The sequence below is a fragment of the Arthrobotrys flagrans genome (assembly GCF_004000055.1).
Source record: "Arthrobotrys flagrans strain CBS H-5679 chromosome Unknown unitig_0, whole genome shotgun sequence".
Lineage (NCBI taxonomy): Eukaryota > Fungi > Ascomycota > Orbiliomycetes > Orbiliales > Orbiliaceae > Arthrobotrys > Arthrobotrys flagrans.
In genome coordinates, this window is record NW_027137550.1 from 1,595,598 (window position 1) to 1,616,485 (window position 20,888).

The 20,888-nt window shown below is 46.4% G+C and overlaps 8 protein-coding genes across 9 annotated transcripts; 3 read left to right on the forward strand and 5 right to left on the reverse strand.

Moving 5' to 3' along the window:
- Positions 1 to 18: 18 nt before the first annotated feature.
- Positions 19 to 5,153, reverse strand: DFL_003553 (uncharacterized protein; the record flags this gene model as incomplete). Its single annotated transcript, XM_067632508.1, has 14 exons — positions 19 to 77; positions 139 to 408; positions 468 to 1,140; positions 1,196 to 1,422; positions 1,474 to 1,666; positions 1,731 to 2,026; positions 2,105 to 2,495; positions 2,637 to 2,711; positions 2,774 to 3,107; positions 3,165 to 3,421; positions 3,503 to 4,059; positions 4,129 to 4,527; positions 4,594 to 4,694; positions 4,927 to 5,153. The coding sequence occupies 14 exons, from the start codon at positions 5,151 to 5,153 to the stop codon at positions 19 to 21; spliced, it is 4,059 nt and encodes a 1,352-aa protein (XP_067490770.1).
- Positions 5,154 to 5,178: 25 nt separating this feature from the next.
- On the forward strand, positions 5,179 to 7,625 carry DFL_003554 (uncharacterized protein; the record flags this gene model as incomplete). The annotated part of the gene is made up of 8 exons (XM_067632509.1): positions 5,179 to 5,237; positions 5,295 to 5,673; positions 5,735 to 5,819; positions 5,890 to 6,008; positions 6,092 to 6,664; positions 6,724 to 6,876; positions 6,940 to 7,259; positions 7,316 to 7,625. The coding sequence occupies 8 exons, from the start codon at positions 5,179 to 5,181 to the stop codon at positions 7,623 to 7,625; spliced, it is 1,998 nt and encodes a 665-aa protein (XP_067490771.1).
- Positions 7,626 to 8,065: 440 nt separating this feature from the next.
- DFL_003555 (uncharacterized protein) lies at positions 8,066 to 8,909 on the reverse strand (the record flags this gene model as incomplete). Its single annotated transcript, XM_067632510.1, has 5 exons — positions 8,066 to 8,110; positions 8,196 to 8,250; positions 8,307 to 8,464; positions 8,518 to 8,811; positions 8,874 to 8,909. The coding sequence occupies 5 exons, from the start codon at positions 8,907 to 8,909 to the stop codon at positions 8,066 to 8,068; spliced, it is 588 nt and encodes a 195-aa protein (XP_067490772.1).
- A 1,230-nt stretch (positions 8,910 to 10,139) lies between these two features.
- Positions 10,140 to 11,802, reverse strand: DFL_003556 (uncharacterized protein; the record flags this gene model as incomplete). Its single annotated transcript, XM_067632511.1, has 3 exons — positions 10,140 to 10,522; positions 10,585 to 11,321; positions 11,492 to 11,802. 3 exons carry the CDS (start codon positions 11,800 to 11,802, stop codon positions 10,140 to 10,142), a joined length of 1,431 nt encoding a protein of 476 aa, XP_067490773.1.
- Positions 11,803 to 14,417: 2,615 nt separating this feature from the next.
- Positions 14,418 to 15,459, forward strand: DFL_003557 (uncharacterized protein; the record flags this gene model as incomplete). Its single annotated transcript, XM_067632512.1, has 8 exons — positions 14,418 to 14,426; positions 14,496 to 14,537; positions 14,594 to 14,630; positions 14,708 to 14,724; positions 14,807 to 14,869; positions 14,951 to 15,223; positions 15,310 to 15,381; positions 15,439 to 15,459. 8 exons carry the CDS (start codon positions 14,418 to 14,420, stop codon positions 15,457 to 15,459), a joined length of 534 nt encoding a protein of 177 aa, XP_067490774.1.
- Positions 15,460 to 15,491: 32 nt separating this feature from the next.
- On the reverse strand, positions 15,492 to 16,803 carry DFL_003558 (uncharacterized protein; the record flags this gene model as incomplete). The annotated part of the gene is made up of 6 exons (XM_067632513.1): positions 15,492 to 15,587; positions 15,640 to 15,692; positions 15,745 to 16,116; positions 16,283 to 16,410; positions 16,478 to 16,613; positions 16,794 to 16,803. The coding sequence occupies 6 exons, from the start codon at positions 16,801 to 16,803 to the stop codon at positions 15,492 to 15,494; spliced, it is 795 nt and encodes a 264-aa protein (XP_067490775.1).
- Positions 16,804 to 16,885: 82 nt separating this feature from the next.
- Positions 16,886 to 18,307, forward strand: DFL_003559 (uncharacterized protein; the record flags this gene model as incomplete). The annotated part of the gene is made up of 4 exons (XM_067632514.1): positions 16,886 to 17,031; positions 17,092 to 17,182; positions 17,322 to 17,920; positions 17,992 to 18,307. The coding sequence occupies 4 exons, from the start codon at positions 16,886 to 16,888 to the stop codon at positions 18,305 to 18,307; spliced, it is 1,152 nt and encodes a 383-aa protein (XP_067490776.1).
- Positions 18,308 to 18,383: 76 nt separating this feature from the next.
- DFL_003560 (uncharacterized protein) lies at positions 18,384 to 20,398 on the reverse strand (the record flags this gene model as incomplete). Of its 2 annotated transcripts, XM_067632517.1 has the most annotated exons (9): positions 18,384 to 18,780; positions 18,849 to 19,180; positions 19,239 to 19,372; positions 19,445 to 19,454; positions 19,597 to 19,612; positions 19,689 to 19,814; positions 19,917 to 20,013; positions 20,071 to 20,169; positions 20,251 to 20,398. In XM_067632517.1, the coding sequence occupies 9 exons, from the start codon at positions 20,396 to 20,398 to the stop codon at positions 18,384 to 18,386; spliced, it is 1,359 nt and encodes a 452-aa protein (XP_067490778.1). The 2 variants fall into 2 exon arrangements, with proteins under 2 accessions (XP_067490778.1, XP_067490777.1); XM_067632516.1 differs by having other exon boundaries at positions 19,445 to 19,620.
- Between the last annotated feature and the right edge of the window lie 490 nt (positions 20,399 to 20,888).

Consider the following 20,888-nt stretch of genomic DNA (forward strand, 5'->3'; position numbering starts at 1 on the left):
TAGAATAATCTGAAACTATTAGCTTTGCTCTCCTAGCGAAGCGAGTTTGGCTTCCGTCATTTCAAAGACGTATTTCCCTTAAATAGATGCTATGTTAGCTATCGTTTATGATTGATTCAGTGTTATTGCAGTTCTCACCAAGATGCTCAACTCCTTCGATGACGGTGGCCTCTACTGGGCTGGTGACGAGTCTCTCGGTTGGCCACATTTCCCCGGTCGTCAGTTCCAACTTGGTGGGAAATCGAAGGAGGCGTGAGAAAGCATCCCTTAGTTCGTAACATATTTGAAAGGTTTCCAGTCGACCTAATATGTAAAGACCAAGACGAGCCCGTGATAACCCAACGGTTAATCGTCGCATGTCCCTCAGGTATCCTACGCGTCTAGTCCGAACCAAGGATACGATAATATCTAATCACGGATCAGCTTTCGGCCGCTCACGTCAATCATTGCGTTTGCTCCAGACATACAGTCATTTTGTTCTCCCTGAAACTTATCTATGGTAGTAATATGTGCAGGTGTGCCGAAAAGTGGGTTTTTGGCACAGCGATGGTTGATAATGTCTCGAATTAAAGCACGTTGGCCTGAGTAGCTTGAGAGGATCGATATCTTGTTGGCAGGATAACCAAGTAAACGCATATACTGAAACAGAGCTACCGAATATTCCGCTTCCCCGAGATTTTGGATAAAATGGGGGGACGGTTCTTGCTCTCCATGTCCTCTAAAATCATCTACGTTGATAAACTGAAGTTCGTGTCGGAAGCCAGCATTGGCTCGGAGAAATTCGGGATTTCGAGAAAGATAATCCAGGTTCCCGAGGCCAGGGTATCTCCAATTATACAAGGAAGCGATACTCGGACGGGCCCGGCCTTGTTTGTCGAGGCGGATCAACGGGACACCAAGTCGTACGAACCGCACGAATAAACTTTGGTCCATATTCGCAAAATAGCGAAGAGGAGTGCTTTGAATCACAGGCGAGTTCTGCAGGTGGTCGCCACAAAGTATTATGCGTTTTATAGGGGACTTCCCCTCCGGTGAGTTCTGTAGAGTCAACGGGATGAACGTTTCGGCCTCGCTGATTTGGGCCGCTTCCTCCATGACAATACTATCATATCGAAACCCGTGTCGAACAATATCATCTCTCTGTGAACAATCAGAAATGGTTCGATGTCCGTATGTGAGAGTGATGGGTGCATACCTTCATTGCCGCGTATGTGGATGTCATGGCTATGATTCGTGCCTCTGTGCTTAGAAGATAATTTGCTTTATCTCGCCCATTTCGGAGAAGTTCGAAGGGCATCAAATCATCTAATTGTGAAAATATTTTTGAAATGTGCTCGAAACAAGATTTGGCGGCATCCATCGTAAATTTCAAGGAGCCATCCGTTGGGAGGGACCAGTGTTGCTTGCCTGAAAAGTAATCGACTTCGGATTATCAGTATGCCTTCAAACTCGAACCATTTCGCAATGACTTACTAAATGGGAACTCGGCTAGGACGGTGGCGGGGTCTGGAGACAAGGCTATTTTGGCGTTGAAGTTTTCCCAGAGAGGTTTAATATAAACACGGTAGAAATAAGATGCGGTTTCACAAGAGTTGCCGTGTGCTCCGGGCGCACCTATACTTGAAGACAATTGGTCTACTTCTTCGAGCAGCTTGAAGCGAAGGTCCTAGTCGCCATCCCCAAAGCCTTAGCAGAGCAGCTTCTCATAAAACAATTGTTAGAGTACTTACGGCAAGAGATTCGATTCTCCCGAGTCTGCTGTAGCTCATGCTAGAGACTAATTGCTGTGAGTCATCCTCTCCATGGCCGAGGCGGAGTAGATGCCGTTCGTCGATGTCCCGTTCTGCAAGTTTCTGGAAAATTTGGTTCAGCGACTGGTTGCTATGCGCGATTACGAGGGTCCTTTCGTTTGGAAAATTCGAGTAGAGGTTGCAAATGATTTGGGTGGCCACATCGGTTTTGCCAGTTCCCGGAGGGCCGACAATCATTGAAAGACCAGGGTTTGTGCCTGAAAGAATCGCGTGGACTGTGCACCATACATCGTCAGATCAAGAAAGCATGCGGTTAAACAAGCGAGACTCCTGAATCACGCCGACAAACTAACCTTGCGCGATAGTGTACTTGACGGTGGAGTCAATTAAACCGCTTTCTTTTGGGGCAAACGCTGGTCGATGAGTAGCCCCGCTAGAAACCGTATATGAGGGATACTGAGAAACAATGTCCTGTGTTCGAGCATCACTAGAGTAATGGCGGGTCTCTCGTTCGATAAGGATGAAAGGTGCCTCCAGAGAGTCCGACGTCGGAACTTCGACGTCTAATGGGATTTGGGGTAAAGTTTCTTGGAGGTGTTCAAGACTGGCGAGGGTTTCACCTAGATTGATACTTTTTGGAATTGGCTGTAGCTTCGGGAAGCATGCATCGCTTGGGTCACCACAGCCAAGGAAAGTATCCTCAAGCCATTCAGGGATATAATTCGCAGGATCCTCGATTATACACTGAATTGATGACAGCACGGCCTTAAAGTTGTTTTCCTATTCAGAAAAAGAAAGAGAGAGAGTTGTGAGGCGGATGTTAGCATAAATAACTTGAGAAAAGACCGTAAAAGTTTGACCTTATAATCGATGGGGCTTTCTTACAACGCCTTTCCTTCGAATAACTATATTAAAAGAACTGTAAATATCCGCAAGGGCCTCAGTATTTTGCTTGTCTGCCTTTTAGTATGTCAGAGAGTGTCGAAGCCGGTAGAGGTATGGATTTCAAACTAAGATCATACCATGTACGCTGCACGGTCGAGACGAATATGAAGTTTCCTTTTCTCAGAGGTTGAAAAGTTCCCGGGTTTATTCTCAGCCACAAGCTGGATGACTTCAGCACAACGAAGGAGACAAACATCCGCATTATCACCTGTTGGCGTGCGGACTCCGAGTCCGTGGCCGTAAGAGGCCCTCCCAGCACGAATGCTCAAGAGGAATACCACGTCATCCGGGCGTAAAGTTTCCCATTCTCGTTTTGTATCTTCGTTAGCAGCGCTAAAGTCAAGCAAAACCTCGGCACGTATATGTGCCGGTAAAATTTCCCCAACTTTGGGAGGGGCTTCCTCTAGTATTCTACTCAATATTAGCATCAATACATCATTTAGGGAAGTTCGAGGAAGGGGGGCTTACGCGACACGATTAATTTGGGCTGCCATTTTTGAAGTCCCAGAGAAGACTACACTGCCAGCCCGGACGACGGGTTTCAGTCTTCGGAGCGTGTCCTGGATGTCCCGACGAATCTCAAAGAATGACTCAACCCTGTGCAAGCAAAACGCGCGCCAAAGAAAATCCGTGATTGAAAGATATTGTAGGTTTAGTTTTGGCACCGGAACTGGACTTTGCCATACATTGCTCTCAGTATGAAGAAAGGAGTTTGTCAAAGTTTCCTGGAAAATGGAACGAAGGAATACATATTTAGCAAATTGCCGAAGGAAGGGTGCGAGAAATTGAATTGGAAGATTGGGTACCTCTGTTGGCAGGAGACTGTAATTTCTAACTATATCAACTAAGCTTTCCCGTTTGGCAAAAGTTTCCACTATAGCGCAGAGCATAAACCGCCGATCGATACAGCAAGGAACCCCTTCCGGGTAGCTCTTGCGGAAAAGTAAGCGTTCGTAGATCTCGCCAAGCTCATGGTCATCTAGTATTGAAATTTGAAGGCTGAGGTCGTCTTTTTGCCCTATGGAGGCATAGTTCGCTAGGCCCAAAACTGTTAATTTTCCTTTGGAAACTTGGAGAGCTACATTTTGTAGCCTCGCAATGTTGCGTCTGTATCTCGATTCGACCGACAGTGTACCCTTTCCCGGATCGCCTATTGAACTGTCATCGTGATAATAGAAGTGTTCCAGCAAAGCGACCAAGTCACGAAAGAGCTGGTTCTCTTGCAGTGCATAGAATGGAGACAGTCGAATACAGGTAATAATCTGGAGGTCCTCGAGAAGCCCGTGGACATATCGACGGGTGGGTGGCTGTGATAGTAAATCTGTAAGAAACTCAACCATGCGCTCCGCATACAATCCAGCTTCTAACCTTGAGTTAGTTTATGTGCGTAGAGTTTTTTCTTTTGGGAATTTGGATTTGGGTTAGGCCATACTGTCTATTTTGTTATCATTCCCATTGGGGTGGATGATGTGCATTAGTTGAAGGACAAGTGAGTGAAGCCAGGACCTCTCAAAGGAAAGACGGGCTTTGGACCGTGGGTCTGTTAGAGCAAGCCTCTTCTTTTCCGACGCCCTCCAGGCTTTCTTGAATTGCGGGGCTTCGGATAGCCTCATCTCCCGTGCCTCTTCTGAGTGAAGGTTTTGCCAGATACCAATTGAGACAAGAGGCGCGCATTCTTTCCTCACCAAAGAATTGTCCAATGATTGAAACGCAGATATGATAAAGCATAGGAGATGGGTTCGGGGAATCAGTGGCATTGATGCAGACAGCGACATGATCAGAACCCGACGGAAGAAAGATGCAAATGAAGCGGGGCTAGCTTCAAAATTTCCTAGATGGAAATACTCAGATATTAGTCAGAGCTTCTTGCTTCTATCGCTCAGAATCCCTAGCTCACCCCACAATGGTATGTTTTCCCTCCTTTTCGCGACTGCCATCATAATCAAGGATATAACCAACTCATCGGTAGAGTCTTCATCGTAATTCGGCCATAGATATCTGAAGGAAACAGGAAATTGGTTTTTGTTCTATGTTAAAAGCCGGATCCAAGAATATTGGGGAATTGTCCCCCAAAACCTAAGTGGTTTGCGGAAAGGGCGTTTGGGAGCGGAGAGGCTCATCTGGAGTACGAATTGGTTTCCAAAGTGCTATCCGCTCCGGAATCCAGAAGAACTGTCCATTGTTCAGGATGGATGGCATGCCCCATGGTGGGAGGGTTTCTCGGACGCACCGTTCCATGTATTGAAGGTTCTCAAGAAGTAAAAGATCCCGCTGTGGGAACCCATCTTGCTCCAAAGCCGAGTATATTTCCTTAACAACTTTCGAAGAGAACCGAATCTGTGTATCAGGCTTCAGCCAGTGTTTATTCGCAGTAACGGCGTAGATGTTCCCGCCTTGGAGGTCGGAAAACGTTGGCTGGCCGTCTTCTGCAGCGAGATCCGGGGCTTGCGGCGCCATGTCTGTAGTGGGGGCCCTCGGCGAGATGAGCTTTATCCGGGCGCGGATGTGCGATGATGGCCGTTACTACCTACTATCGGGTGGGTAGGTATGGTGGTTAGGAAATAGTTAAGAAGTACTCGAGTAGTTGTCTGTCGTCAGAGGATTTCCAGGCGAGGTTTGTAACGTCGCACAAACAGACGCGTTCGAAACCTTGCCAAACCCGGTTAGCCCTCCCTTCAACAAACCACTTCCACATTTCCACTCCACAACCTCCATCGCTGCATCATCGTCATCATCACCATCACAGTCGAAGGGCAAAATGATACAACAAATACCTCCCGCTATCGCCAGGCTAAAGGACAGCCTTAAAGCCACATTGCCTGATTTCCAATCGCTTTCGACCTCATCCGATGTTCCGTCGTTTCCTCCAACGATTGATCGTGATAGGTATCTTGATACATTCAAAAGTGTTTCCGAAACCAACGATATAAAGTCATGTCTGGAGTGTGCATCGCGCGAGCTACTCTATGACATCGTGGTTAGTTTTTCTCCCATCTACAGATAACTTAATCCGGCTACGCCGCTAACCAGGTCAACAGACAGATTTCGATTCGGAGCCTTCGCCAGAGCCCTTCATAACACTATATCAATTTTTCGACCTAATTCTTACCCTCTCAGAACTAGGTTCGCACTTTACTCCCACGTACATTTCGCCAAATAGTGCTCTTCCATAGTTTCTAACTCTACTTTGAAGAAATCAGCGACCCTCAGTTGCCCTTCGCCCTCATCGAAGAAACTCTAGATACCCAGCCGATAGACAGCTGCAAGCGAATCTTCTCATACTTAGAGGCTCGTATTGAGCGTTTGACCGTGGTATGACCGAACCGCATTTTCCACGAAATTTCGTTTCGGGCCTCAAATTCCAATGCAATCTCTAATTTCCACACTACTACTAGGGCGTGGATGGGACAAAAGGGAAAGGAATTATCTTACTTAGGCTATGCAACGAGCTACTTCGCCGGCTGTCTAAATCAGAAGACACGGTATTCTGTGGGCGAATTTTCGTATTCTTGACGAAGAGCTTCCCACTCTCCGAACGCTCCGGCGTAAATCTTCGGGGGGAGTTCCACGTGGAAAATAAAACCACATTCGACGAACGGTGGAGTCAGCTAGCCGGGAACCAACCAAACCACTTGTCGCCTAGTCTAAGAGATAATGACTCTTCAGAAGTAGCTCTAGCTGCCGATGCGTGCAATAGACTATACGCTGTTCTGTGGTCCACACAGCACGAATTTGCTGAACCAATCCGACTTTTCCAAAAACAAATCCTCGATAATTTCAAGGAATCCTTAGATACTGTTATCAAAGCATTCAGATCCTCCATCGACGAACACGGGCACAATGCCCCTGCCGTAGCCTCAGATACTAGACACGGTCTTAAACGCAAGTGGGACGGGGAGGTGAAACATGATGAACTAGATAGCTACAACCCGAAATACTTAACGAGCCGGGAGCTATTTGATCTTGAAGTCTGCATCTCTACTACTTCAACAAAAGGACTGTTTTCTAACGAATGGCGCCACTTTAGGTCCGTGACCTAGTGTTCCGAAGACACATACTGGTTCAGTTTCTCATTGTGATTGAGTTTCTCCTAAGTTTGTCGCCTAAATACAAGAAATATCTTGAAGCAGAAGCGAAAAACAGGTCTGTTCAATTTGCTTACACTCTATCCGAAGAAGATGTAAGTATTACTACCATTTTCACCTTGCATCTCGACCTACCGGCTCTAACCATTAACATCAAGGACAAATGGGCAGAAGCTGCAAAGAAAGATGTCGTCAACGCGCTCAATTACAAATCTGGGATGGATGGGTTGTTATTTTCCCGTACTGTTGACTCCGTGCTGACGCGGGAAAAAAATTGGGTTAAATGGAAAGCCGAAAATTGTGTGTCTTTTGAAATGGAGCCGGCATCAACCGAGCATGTAGCTGTATCTAAGTCAGCCGGACACGAAGCCACCACATTGATCAATAATATAGGGAAAGTCGTTGGAGCACCAGCATTAACTAGGGTCTGGTTCGACGATTCACTTGATGTTACAGCTATCCGCTCAAATACCGAGAAGTAACTTTCCCTTTTCCAGCATTCCTCGTTCTTTACTTACGATATCACGGCTCTAGAATCAACCTTCCTGCTTATCGATCTTACACCAAAACTATCGAAGGGTATCATCTCGACAAGGACTTCGCACTCATGGAACAGGAGAAAGAGGATATAGATGAATCTATCTCAAATGTTACGTGGAGATCCCTACGGATCGCTTCGCGAGATCGGTTTCAGTTATTTAAAAGTCTAGATGACGACTTGTCTGTTAAATCATTGATGGCGATTGAGGACGGGGTGGCTGCGGGGGGCAAAGAAACGGAGAAGGATAGCAAAAAAGACACGCAGACTAACACGGACCCCGACGATGTGAAATCAGCACAGTAGATGAATTTAAACTCTGTGGGCCCTCCTTAAGTTTATCCCTGATATAGTTTCACCCTCTTAGCAAAAAGGCGCTAAACATTTGCACTGAGGTTTCTGAAGTATACCCAGTACATGTGGCCGAAACTTTTTCAGACGAGACAGATGAGGGGCCGGAAATTCTTCTAAAATTAGGCTAATCCCGCCGTAATGCCGCCATCCACTACCCCCATATAATTTGTGAACGTAATTTAGCTTCTAGGAACCGATCATCTCCGTCTGTAGCTACGTACTTAAGTACACTGATGGGGATGTGCGAGCGGTGCGTGTCTCTATTTGGCCATTTGATGCCCGATGATTTCCCGAGGCTACCTGGTCTCGCGCGCCAGCCTCCACTAAGTGGCCACGGGCTACCAGATAATCAGAATGAAACTTCAGACTTGTACAACAAAACCCATATTTATTCATGTTGATGAAGAGCCTAGCGCCGAGGCGCGGATCAAAATAATCTGTTGCCGATTTCTGGCGGTTAGAATGAAATCCTGCTCTGCCAACAGAACACCCCACGAAAAATAAGTGCAGTATCAGACCCACTTGATCTAATTCCGGAGTGCCCTCAAACGCTCCCCTAGCCCTTCTTCTTCTACCTCTGTAGGTTGCTGTATGCCTTTGGCAGGCGTGGCTGCGTTAAGTTCCTGGTCTAACTCAACCCCAACTTTATCCGCCACCTTCCCCAGTAGTCTATCAACATCTTCTTGTGGGGTGTTGATGGCGTTAGCTGAGGTGGTGGCATTTTCGTAATAACTGGTTGCAACATCTAAGTCCTCAAACTGTGATTCGAACTTGTCCATTACCACCGAGATCTAAGATCGATCATTAGCAGCGACGGTGCTCGAAGGGCCGAAACAATGCATACCTTCTCAAGGTTCATTGATTTCATAGCACTGTCCATACCCTTCACAACATTTGCCATACTATTCGAAACTTGTCTCATCGTTACAGCTGTTTGAACCCGACTTGCGACACCGTCGATGCGGCTTGCAAGCCTCAAGAGGTTGAGATGCTCGTTCTGCTTCCGAATAACGTTTTGGGCGTACACTTTTGCGATATCCTGGTTCCCCTGCTTCATAGCCTTTTCTAGTTTCGCTTCATCTTTTGCAGCCTCTTGTTTCGCCTTCGCCGCCTGGCGGGTGAGTTGCTTTTCTGTAAACTGCGGGGTGTGATGTTAGCGAGCTGGAGGATTAAACATGATACCTATGTTGCATCGCACACCTTGAGATTAAATAGGGCTTTCTCCAAGCCGGACATTTTATCTTGTGCTTTCTGGTCGCGCTAGACTTTGGGCCAGCCGAAACTGGTTTGAGGTAATGTCGTCGTGTGGGTCTGAGTATGATATCTGATCCTGTAACCGTTTGAAGATAAGCCGGGAGATGCGGTTGTCCCAGGAGCACGGTAGATCGAAGGATTGAAGAGGGATATCTGGATGTTCCTAAGGCCTGGTCCGGGTAAATGTTTTCAACTGTGTCTACGGGTATCTGTTCGTGGCAGAGTTTTGAAGCGGCTTGAATGGTGTCACACTGCAGCAATGAGATGCTTCGATTCGATGGGATGCATCTAACGTGCGCTTTGAGGAGGCTGATGCGGCGGGCTTGGCAGTGTAACCACAGGCCGACCTCGTTTTGCCAGGAGATTTTCCAACAAAGGCAACACAACGAGAGAAATCAGAAATTACTTAAGCACTTATTTAAGCAAGTACCTAGCGACGAGACAAGTAGTAGCTAGGTAAGTATATAATGTTTTTTGAAGTTCTAGATTTATGTACATGCAGGACGGATTTTCAAAACCCAGGGTCACCTCCTCAGAAAGCAGTGCAGTTCAAACGCCGTTCAATATCAACTCAGAAGATCGAGAACAGTGCTGGTACGCGGAGAAGCTTGGGGCGAGGGAATGTAGGAAAGAACAAATCAGTACCTACCAAAGGTCATATGCATGCCCGCCCGAGGCACACGGCTATGCCTGTGTGTATATATAAGAATGTATTTTATGTACAGTAGGGTAAATATCGAAAACAGGAAACGAAGAGGAAGACGAATAAAAAGCAATCAACTAGGCACCGGAATCAGAGCAGCAGCCTGAAACACATGGAGCCGTAGGGCAGCCCTGTTCGGAAGAGTGACAAAGGAAATCTCTCAAAGGAATATCAGATAAGCATCGCTAACCAAGAAATTCCATAGACCAATGCTTGGAAATACAGTTTAAAAAAAAAAAAAAAAGCATCAAGCAGGGTATAAGACATAATCCATCAAGACGGCTTTGCGCAGAGTATAAAAATTCATAGCAAAGAAAATTCGTCAGCAATAGCAGCAAGATATTCCCGGATACCACGTTCTATTCTGTAATGTAAATCTGCAGACAAAATATTCGTTCCTCAAAGAAATCAAGGAGCGGTTGTAATTCAAACAACAGCGAAGTTGCTTGGGGGTCTTTGTTTTGAGGTTAGGTAGGGAAAAAACATAAGGAAAATCCAGGGGTGCACATTCATGATACCGTAGCCGTTGGGGCATGTACCAGATCAGGTGGGTGCGAGCATGACCTTCTCGATCTGTGGCCGTACCAGCGACCAAACGATGTTGCCTTCGAACTAGGTGACTTTGGACTTAAAAACGTATCGTGAGGCGAGTAAGACGGGTTAGAGGTAGCCGATGTTAGGTATGATGTGCTAAAGGTTGTGGCTTCCGGTGGGGCGCTCAATTGTTGCGGCAAATTCATCATTTCTGGTGACGCCTGAAGCGCTTGTTCGGAGAATGAAGTTGTGCCCGCCGTATGTGGTGTCATGGGCATTTGGTATTTATAGGGGATGAGATTTAGAGGAGGACTGAAATCCGGTTTGTGGGGAGACGGATATGGCTGTGAGGTCGAAGCTACATCATTATCAGTTCGGACGCGTCTTTAGGAAGGTGGGGAAAACGCAGCGTTGCCTTACCTGTGGCACTTGTGATGTAAGAGGCCTGGCTCACTTGGCCGTTCGACGAATTACGCGGAAACCCATCCACCTGGTTCTGTAGGAAGAATCCTTTTGGCTCATGGGTAAACCCTTCCGAGTTCAAAGCCGGGGGGGAATATGTCTGTGGTTGACCCTCTGACAGATTGGCTAGGTCTGAAAAAGTCCTTGGGACACTAGCTTGTTGAGAAATCTGCTGGTGTTGGGTTCTAAACCCCTCACGGCTGGGGGGTGATGAGAATGGGTTCCCTCGGGTTTGCTTCGGTCCGATTGGGGTCGACAAGAAGGGAAAAGATGACCTTTCGCCGCTTACAGCGGAAATCGGGGATGGAAGACCGGCCATGGGGCGTGGCGAACTAAACGGAAGAGAAGAATACGCAGGGTTGTGAGGAGTACCGCCTCCTGCAACATCTGGAGCTACGTGTCTCTGGATCGTTTGGTATCCAAGGGGCTTCATATCTGAGGGCTTGCCTGTATACGCTTCCACCGGGGACGATTGAGCCTCGGTCAACTTGGAAGATCCGTACGAGTGCAGGGTCTGAAGAAGGGGAAATTCATCCGGCAAGGCGCGAGAGCGCATCATTCGATCCCGGTCATCACTGCTCATTCGCTTTAATTTGGCTCTCCTGTTCTGAAACCATACCTGAACCTGGCGAGGGCTCAGTCCTGGTATTTCTCGCGATAGTCTCTCCCGATGAGCAGCGTCCGGGTGGGCCTGCCTAGCGAACTCACTCATTAAGTATCGGGTTTGATTGTGAGTAAGTCTGGATTAAGTTTGAAATTAGTCGGTCATGATTTCCTTCCATATACATATATACATGTACGGCCATGAGACAGGCTATACGGCTCCATAAATTATCAAAGGAGTTGATCTAGAGAGAGAACATACCGAAATCTTTTCATTTTCCGCTTATCTATCTTGCTGAGATCCATTGGCGCTAAGTGAGCCAATTCTCTGGATGCATCAAGACCGATATTGGCATTGTGTCCTGCACTCATATGGGAGACATGATCCGCGCGGCCGACTGTCGATGGCTCTGATGCCGCTCCTTCTGCAATCTGATCCACTCCGTCTCCGCGATCACTGAATGAGTTCAAGACTGGCGATCGTGAAAAAGCATTGCTGCCAGTCACTCTGTCGGCGCTAACCCTAGGTTGCATCGCAGACTGATCCCGCGAGACAAATCTTGGCTCGTACATTGCCCTTTCCATCACTCTCAGAACACCTTCTCTTCAGGGCGATCCACTTGTCCCTCGAGAACCTTGGGAGATGGCGACGAAGCTAATACCCGAATATCTCTGCCTTGCTGGTAAGTATATGGTGCCCTTGTGGATATGAGCGGGAAATGTAGATCTAGGCTTTGGGTTCCGGATAGCTAGTATTCCAAGGAAAGGTATTGGACGAAGACCACTGAACAGGACCAGCCAGATAATAGTCAGGGCACTAAATAAGGGATAGGTATGAAGTACGTATTTCCCAGTGTGATTTCGTCGAGTAATGATTCCAAATATATATATGTATATGTATATATATATTTTATGCACCCAGCTAAAAGAACGACCGTTGACGGACCGTCAACTGATGGGCGGCTTTGAATATTGGTTAGCCCTAGATGTTCAGTTTGAAGTCCTCGGAGGTAGCATATTAGCACTGCAGATATCCTAGTCTTCCTCTTCTTGCCCTTGCCCTTGCCCTTGCCCTTTTGCTCTTTGTTTTTGCTTGCTCAATTGATGTCAGCAACAGTAAGATGAGTCCACCCGCAGTGTTTAAGATGAAGGCAGTGTCGACAGTTATTTTTCGTACCAAACTTCTAGTCTGGCTTGGCTTTGGAGTATAAAAAAGAAATGAATAATGAAAGTGGGGTTTAGGAGAAGGATAAGTGGTTGTCTCGTAAGGTGGAGTTGTCGACGGATGAGGGTAAATAAGTACTCAAGTACTTAAGTATATGTATAAAAAGAAAGAGGAAAAGAAGGGAAATCGACAGGCCCAGCAAAGTAGCGAAAGTGAGGAGGAAAAATCAGGATTCCCAGAAACGGAAGATAAGATATAGATACCTATATATATATCCGTACTTATATAAGTGTATATAAGATGAAATTTGGAAATAATCAAAGGAAAAAAATAATAATAAATTTATTTTAATTTATTTTTTTTTTTTTTTAAGAGAGAACAAAAAAAAAAAAAAAAAAAAAAAAAAAAAGGTGAAAAATAGGAAGAGAGAGGGGGAGAATGGGGAAAGACAAAACGTATGTGTCGGTGTGCGGGCGGGAAGAGGTAGAAGATGATGAAGAATGAATGAATGAATGGGCGAGCGAGTGTGTGGGAAAAAAAGAAGAAGAAATGACCAAACCAGTGCCAAAGGAGTGAAGGAAACAGACAAGAACTTGAAAGCAAAGCAAGCACAAGGAAGAGAAGGAACGGCCAACCAGGCGGACAATCCTCGGAATTATATGAAGGTTGACATGTAAATTCAGGACGAGCAGGGTCCGGGATCTACCGTCTCAGTGGGCATTATCCAACACGCACAGTGCAGGAGCCTTATTTTTCTCTTGCTTGTTCTTCTTGTTCTTCTTCCTCAGTCTCGTCCTTCGATCCGTCGGTTTTAATTCAAACATGGTATATTTTAATTTGAGCGCTGCTTTTTGATTCGACGGAGCGCCTGAGGATGTGGTGTAGCAGCAAGCACTGCTGCAGCTAGTGTCGGGAGGCAGAAAAAATGAATCGCATCTCAAACCTTGCACTGACAATACCGCTTCCGTCCATGTATCAGAGCCGGTGAATTTTGGATGTGAGTGTACTATGTACATATGCACATGTGCGTATGTTAATATTAATTAACGAAGCAGAAGTGCCTTGGCAGCTTACAGCTTATAACAACCTTGTGCATTTGGGGTCGCTTGTATACGTAGTGTAGGCTATCTAGACTCGACTCAACCCGAATTTGATAAGTACGAAGTATCGACTTGTATTCTGTCGGCACGTACATAGCAGGTCCTGTAGACTGCATGCTACATACGCAATTCCAGAGTATCAGATTGCGCCCTGTCAAGTAAAACTCCCTTGTTTACCCGCTGGGTGCGGATTGGATGCACAAGCACCCGTGCCATAGTAGTGTTTTGGGTCCTATATTCGCCAGGGGTGTGGCGTTTGAAGTTGGGCTCGAGGGGTCCGTCCGCCACCCCACAATGGCTAACAGGAAAAACGCATGCAAGTCTTGCCGGACTAGACCAGCGACGTTTGAATGTATCTCCTCAACATGTGCTTCATACTCCAGTCAATAAGTACTTAACCTTCTATATGAAAGAAGCCCCAAGGCCTCTTATTAACTTTTATACATGTAAGTAAATACATGCACACCGAGACTGATTCACAGCGCGGGGTTGCAAATGCAACGAGTGGACGAAAAAGGAGGCGGGGTCGGCATACATATGTTGCAGAAGCACTTCGGGCCGGACGCCGTGATCTTGCCCCCTTCCACAGGAGGTGCCCCAGTGCAGTCCTTGCAAGGATTCCATGAGATTGCGAGGGGGATGACAACGGTTGAATTCCTGGCAGAAGCCAGGCAGCAAAGGTTGGAGTTTGGGGGAGGTTTCCAGAACGCGTTTCATGCCTTGGCAAGTCTTGGCAACAGTTCTAGGAAACAGCTTGCTACCTCCTTGGCCTTGGCCTTGACAACCGACAAACACACACAAACTGGGCCTCCATCAATGCAATTTCGATCTCACTCGTATATCGATATTATATTGACACCCATATTAGGTACTTAGGTATTTACTTGCTCGCTTAAGTCCTTATTTCCTTCACGCCAGCAAATATGCCGCGAGTAAGTCTATAATCTTATCTGATTGGCTTATCGGCCATGCGCATGCTCACCGCAGACTTCGTTACATAGGGTGGGAGAGGCAGTCACTCGACTTCTGTCCCCGTTCCGTTGGTATGTCCCCTCCTTTCCCTGGGAAAGTACTCAACCATGCTCACGATCATACTTAGACCCAAAGTGCGCTTGACGCCAGAAAATCATTTTACTGTATACCATCTCCGTGCGCTCCCAACTCGGATCTTCACCCGGATAGCTAACCATCACCTTGTTCGTACCCTCCAAAGGCGAGCTATGTGGCAAGGTATGTAAATTCGCTAATTCTGGAATAAATCCTTAAAGTATGATCTTATTAAAATTATATTAACCAACCACTTTTCCCTTAGGGCTATGGACGAATGAATGAGTTCGAGGCTCACGAGTCCTCGTATGATCATCAACATAAGAAGGTGGAAGCCTCATATCTTAGATCACACCCATAGTTGCTAATATGTTTCCCGTCCTCGTCTTTTCCCCCTTCTACCCTTTAGAGGTTCATGGAAATGAAACAAATGCAGAGAGGTGCATCGTCGGTCGAAGCTCGAAGAGAACGGGAACGTCGTGCGGAAGAGAAAGCAGGTCTAATAACTATAAAACCCCTCCGAACGCAAGGAGACAACGGAGGCTCGAAGCACTCCGATGATTCAGCACCACGCGCCGGGAAAAAAGGGTTCAAGAGCGCCTTTGGGCGTGGAGATGAACAGCACAAGAATGACAAGCAGCCTGCAGGTTTCAAGAAAGCGTTTACAGGCGACTCTGATGACGTAGTCTCCCATACGGAAGCTTTGGAGTCATATCGCACCGGAGACACAAGCAACAACTTCCCAAGCGATACAGACGATGATGATAGTTACGACATATACGACCCTGCGAGACCTACGCTTTGAAATACCCGGGACCATGTAAACCTTGGGATATAGAGGTTCGTAATAACTAAACCCAACTAAACCCAACTAAAGCTTAGTATGACATTGTAAAGCTCGTCATAATGTCTCCCTAGGTGGCCAACAGCTCTTCCAATCCTTGATATTCTTACAACGCTCGCAAGCCAAACGCCAGAGATAGCAACAATAAGACACGCCGTCCGACTTTTCCAACGTTTTGGATAACTTCGCCATCGAGCCCATCCTAGTGGAAGATTAGTGAATTGCTCGCTAGGAAAGAGAACAAATGCAGGTACCTTGGGCAACGTGAAATGTACCGATCGCCACGAGAGTGGGGTAGATGAACCAGCTAAGATATCTTGATTGGACAAAGCCGTGTCCCAAAAACCCTATTCCAATACTTTCACTTCCCCCGTCTTTGAGAAAAGGCAGAAGCCGAACAATGCCGAAGTGGATAGCAACAGTTGGAATTAGAAGATAGCCAGTCCCCTGTAAGATATTCAGATCCTTCAACCAGATTAATTGACCATAATTTTTGTAAAGTTTAGCCCTGCGGATAGCACGCAAAGCTACCCCAGACAAAACGTGAGCTCCCACGCTCCCGAGGACAATGCAAGGCTCTATGAGTTTATTTTGATAAAGCACCCGAGAAAGAAGGAGGGAATTATCTACGGCCTCCGGGTTTGAAACCAGAGGGAGAATACCCGTGGTAAACCAATGGATGCCCAGAAATCCGGTAAAGACATAAGATGATATTTGTTGCGTCCTGACAACTACGCCCAAGATCCAGGATATTTATAAAATTGTTAGCATTGGAAAAGAGACCGCACGCCAAAGCAAAGCCGAAAATTATTTTTTTTTAAAAAAAAATTTAGCAATTGGATTTTAAGAGATCGTGAAGAACAAGGGAGGTACTAAGCAGGTAATCGCAGTACATACGGTAGTGTGTGATTCGATGGGTCCCTTCCGAAGAACCTGTCTGAGATAACGGATTTGCCCGCATGGATGCTTCGGGTGTTGTCAGAGGGGAGGGCTCGAGCAATTGGAGCCCAAGTGAAGATTCGGACCTATGCCAGAAGCAATTGTCACCAAATTAGTCTCCAGAAGCGAAACTGGCTCGATTTCCATAAGTACATAAGTAATATCCGCGAGATTATTAGTGGCGACAGCACCGAACGAGAAGGGACGTGACACGATAATCGGGTGTTAATGTTAGCCGCATGTGCATGTTGTCGTACGAGTTGTAAATTTGTGTCCCAGGCAAGAAGTACTTAAGAACTTAAGTAGGCAAGCAACCATTAACTTAGCACTTACTAAGTAGGTAAGCAGGTACACCTAAGTAGACTAGATGCCTGGTGTCAAGCAAAATTCATATATTGATATCAATCTTTCCGAAAGTTATTCGAATGTTCGAATGCTGTTAAAAAAACACCGCCACTTAAGTACCTACTTACACCCATCTAGGCTCTTAAATTCTGCTGCGAACCGCCGACCCTGAATATTAATATTAATAGGAAGCTCCAGGCCAGCTCCCAAGAACAAATGCAGATGCGGCCACTCGTGCTACGCCGTGCAAGCCTGATCAAGCGCATTTTGACAACCCACAGACACTATTCTACTCGATTTGGCTATGCGCACAGCCGGTGCCTTGTTTTCTCGCGCTTCGGTCAACCAGAAAAGGTCTTAAAGTGGGTAGCAAACCCTCCCATATACAGCCTGCCAGGCTGACAGTTCGTCTTCGTGGACAGATTGCATTCCTATTCTATACCTCCTCCGTACGATGACATCATAAACGTTAGGTTTATCGCTTCACCGATTAACCCTGCAGATATCAACCAGGTATGTTCCCAAATCTAATACAAGTGCATGTAAACTTATATATCGAGGACTCGGTGTTCTATCGAGAACCGACCACGACATGATGCTTTTATTAAAGTAAAATTCTTCCGCGCTAACGTTGTAACCCTTCCAATCAAAGATAGAAGGCGTTTACCCTGAAAAGCCAGAATTCACGCTGGGGCTAGGAACAGGTGATAAGAGTGCAGTTCCCGGGAATGAAGGCCTTGTCGAGATTGTATCATGCGGGTCCAAGGTTAACCCTTCTATCCGACCCGGCCAATGGGCAATAATGTCGGGTCCGAACTTCGGTACATGGAGAACGTATGCTCAAGCTAAAGAATCCAATTTAATAATGATACCCGACAAAGAAGGGATATCTCCTGTACAGGCTGCTACAGTCTCTGTAAATCCTTCAACAGCATACCGTATGCTCAAGGACTTTGCAGGGCTAGAACCTGGAGAATATTTTGTTCAAAACGCTGCCAACAGTGGGGTCGGGAGGTCCGCCATTCAGATTGGCAGGCTATGGGGTCTCAAGAGTATAAATATCGTCAGGGATCGCCCTGACATTGATAAATTGAAGGAAGAGCTTATATCACTGGGCGGCACCGAAGTCATCACGGAAACCGAGGCCAAAGATAAAAGACACATGGCCAAAATCACAGGGGGTCAACCTGTTAAACTGGCACTGAACTGTGTTGGTGGTGAATCTGCAACAAACCTAGCTCGAATTCTAGGGTAAGCTGACATGTGAATGCACCTGCTTTCTGAAATGTTGAAGCTGATGCACCAATGTATCTCTGTTACAGGTATAATGGCCACCTTGTTACGTATGGGGCAATGTCGAAGCTACCATTCTCAGTACCCGCCAGTGCCTTGATTTTTAAGAACATCCATTGTCATGGATTCTGGATATCGGCGTGGTCAAAGGAAAACGATGCAGCCAAGTCGCAAATGATCAGAGATATCCTTGGTTGGATTCGCGATGGGGAATTTAAAGACATCCCTTATGAGACAACTAAATGGTCCGAAGATACTAGGTTGGAGACATTGATGGAGCCAGTGAAGCGAGGGATATCAGAATACAGTGGGAGGAAAGGAATATTCATGATGGAAGACGACTGAGAATATTTAATGGAAATATAATGCTTTTCGTTTTCATGTTACCTTGTCGTTTTTTTTACTGAAAAAAAAAGACGAGTTATGTATCGGCTTCCAATAAGTTTTCGATCAATGTAGCAACCTCGAACAGATGTTTCTCGTCGCCGTACTGTGCGGTGACTTGAAGGCCTATAGGCAAATCTCCATTGCCATGTACTGGAACGGATATAGCTGGAAGCCCTGCCATACTAGCAGGGACTGTAAAAACATCGTTGATGTAACCGTCTACTCCTGCCCCGTCCGCCTTTGCAACTTCTTCGAGGTTCGGAGCAGACGAAATTGACACGGGAGATATTAAAAAATCAACACCGGTCCCAGAATTCAAAGATCGCTCTGGTTCCGGATTGAGGGGATTCGGGGTGCAGAATATACTGTCAAATTCCTCTTTAATCAGTCGTCGTATTCTCTGCGCGTGAATAAAATAATTTTCCATCGCCCTAGATATCAAAAGCCTCAATGAGTCCCAAATGACCACTTGATGTTTGTTGGATCGCAGGGGCCATACTCAGAAGTTAGGCTGTAGTTGCCAAGGAGGATTCTGCGACGCACTTCCTTCCCGAATCCATTTTCCCTCGCTGCCGCTACCAACTGCAGTGAAGGGGAGATGTCATTGGTGGACCTCGATGTGGCTGCTGTATGCGGGCCAAATTGGACCCCGTCATATTTTGCGAGGTTCGAGGAAGCTTCGGCGAGTGCTATTATATAGTATGAACTCACGGCGTGCCGTGTCGATGGCATATTAACAGGTTTAATATTATGACCGAGGTCGCGAAGGGTGGCGAGGGTCGACACCCAAGCCGTTTTTAGTGGAGGTGATATCTCGGCAACATTATAATCCTAGGTTACGAGTTAGCCATCCAGGTTGGAAAATTAGTCACATTGAGGTCTAACATACGACCGGAACCCCTATATCCCATCGGCGACTCTGATTTGTGGCAGACTGAGAACCAATCACATAATCTTTGATTCTGCGCCGAGAGCAGCCATCCAGTGAGGATGGGTCAGCTGGATCATGTTCATTCAAACAATCTGCATGGACATAACTTCCGTTAGGCTCTTATAAATAAAATATTAAACTTTGCTGGGATTTGAAGTTCTTACCGAACACTAGCTGTGCGGAACGAACATCTCGAGTGAATATTCCAATAGTATCTAGGGAATTTGCATAGGCAACCAGCCCCCGTCGAGAGAGCAATCCATAAGAGGGCTTGAAACCGACAACTCCACAGTACGAAGCTGGAAGCCGAACTGACCCACCGGTATCCGAGCCTAGGGCACTGATTTTTGGTTATTTCCTGCAAGGCTATATTTAAAAGGGGTTCGTGGAAACTCTAGATGAACCAACCCAAAGCACAAACTTCCCGCTACTGCGGCTGCACTTCCCCCAGAGCTCCCACCGGCGGAGTATGCGGAGAGGTGTGAAGAATAAGGGTTCCTGACGGAGCCGTGAAATCCTGTGGTAGAATGAGATCTATGGGCTTGCGGTCGATTAGCAACTTCTCATAAATGCGCTATCCGAAATTTTGGTATTCCGTATGTCGAGCAAGAAAATGTAGTTATGTTGGGACAATACCCCATGCCAAATTCATCCATGTTTGTCTTGCCGATAACTATCGCCCCTGCATTCTTTAGCTTCGCAACCACAGTCGAGTCATATTCTGGATTAAAATCTGTCCATGGGTTAGTTAAAGTCGGGACGGAGTCTTCACACGACTAGTTTCATTTACCAGCTAGCATCAAAGAGGAACATGAAGTGACCATATCTTTGGTGCAAATGTTATCTTTGATTGCGAAAGTAGAGCCATCTAGCGGAGAGAGGGGTGTTCCTACGGCAGCCGAAACCTAACATCAATACAGCTTGTACAAGAGATGGCTGGACTCAAAAGGGTTAAATTAAGGCCTAGCACCTGTGTCATATCTCTGGGAGGCAGCTAGCGCTTGCTCTGTGACCTTCTGCTCGGGGGGGACGCGCACAAAGGCATTGAGAAAACCGTTCCTTTGGTTAATGTTTCGGAGGCAATTGATAGCTTCGTGTATGACGGGTTTGGCCGCCATTGTGGTTGCCGGTTGAAAGACCCAGTGGATAAGTAGGGTTGGGGTTCAAATCGAGTAAACTCAGGCTACCGTAGACAGTTACTTTGAGGGCGAGTATGTGTATTTGTGCATGCTTCCGAATTGAATTGAATTTCCAGTGCAGCCTGGGCTTTCTACTTCCCTTGTATTGGTTGGAACTGTGGGAATTTGAAGAGAAAATGTGTTGGCGGATGTTGGGACAAAGTTTTAAGGACCCCTGCCTCGCAGGTCATGGACCTCCACGACCACTGCAACTGCACTGCACTGCGCCGCGCACATTACTTACTAAGTAGCTATAGCATACTAGCTACTAGTACATGCTACACAACCGGATATCGACATCTGTTTAATTCGATTCGATGAATGATGTGATATGATATAGATACTACTGTATCCACATTCATATAGCTATTGTATTGCCTTGGGCTTGACCGGTATTGCATTGTATTGGAATGACTCGATTGATTCAACC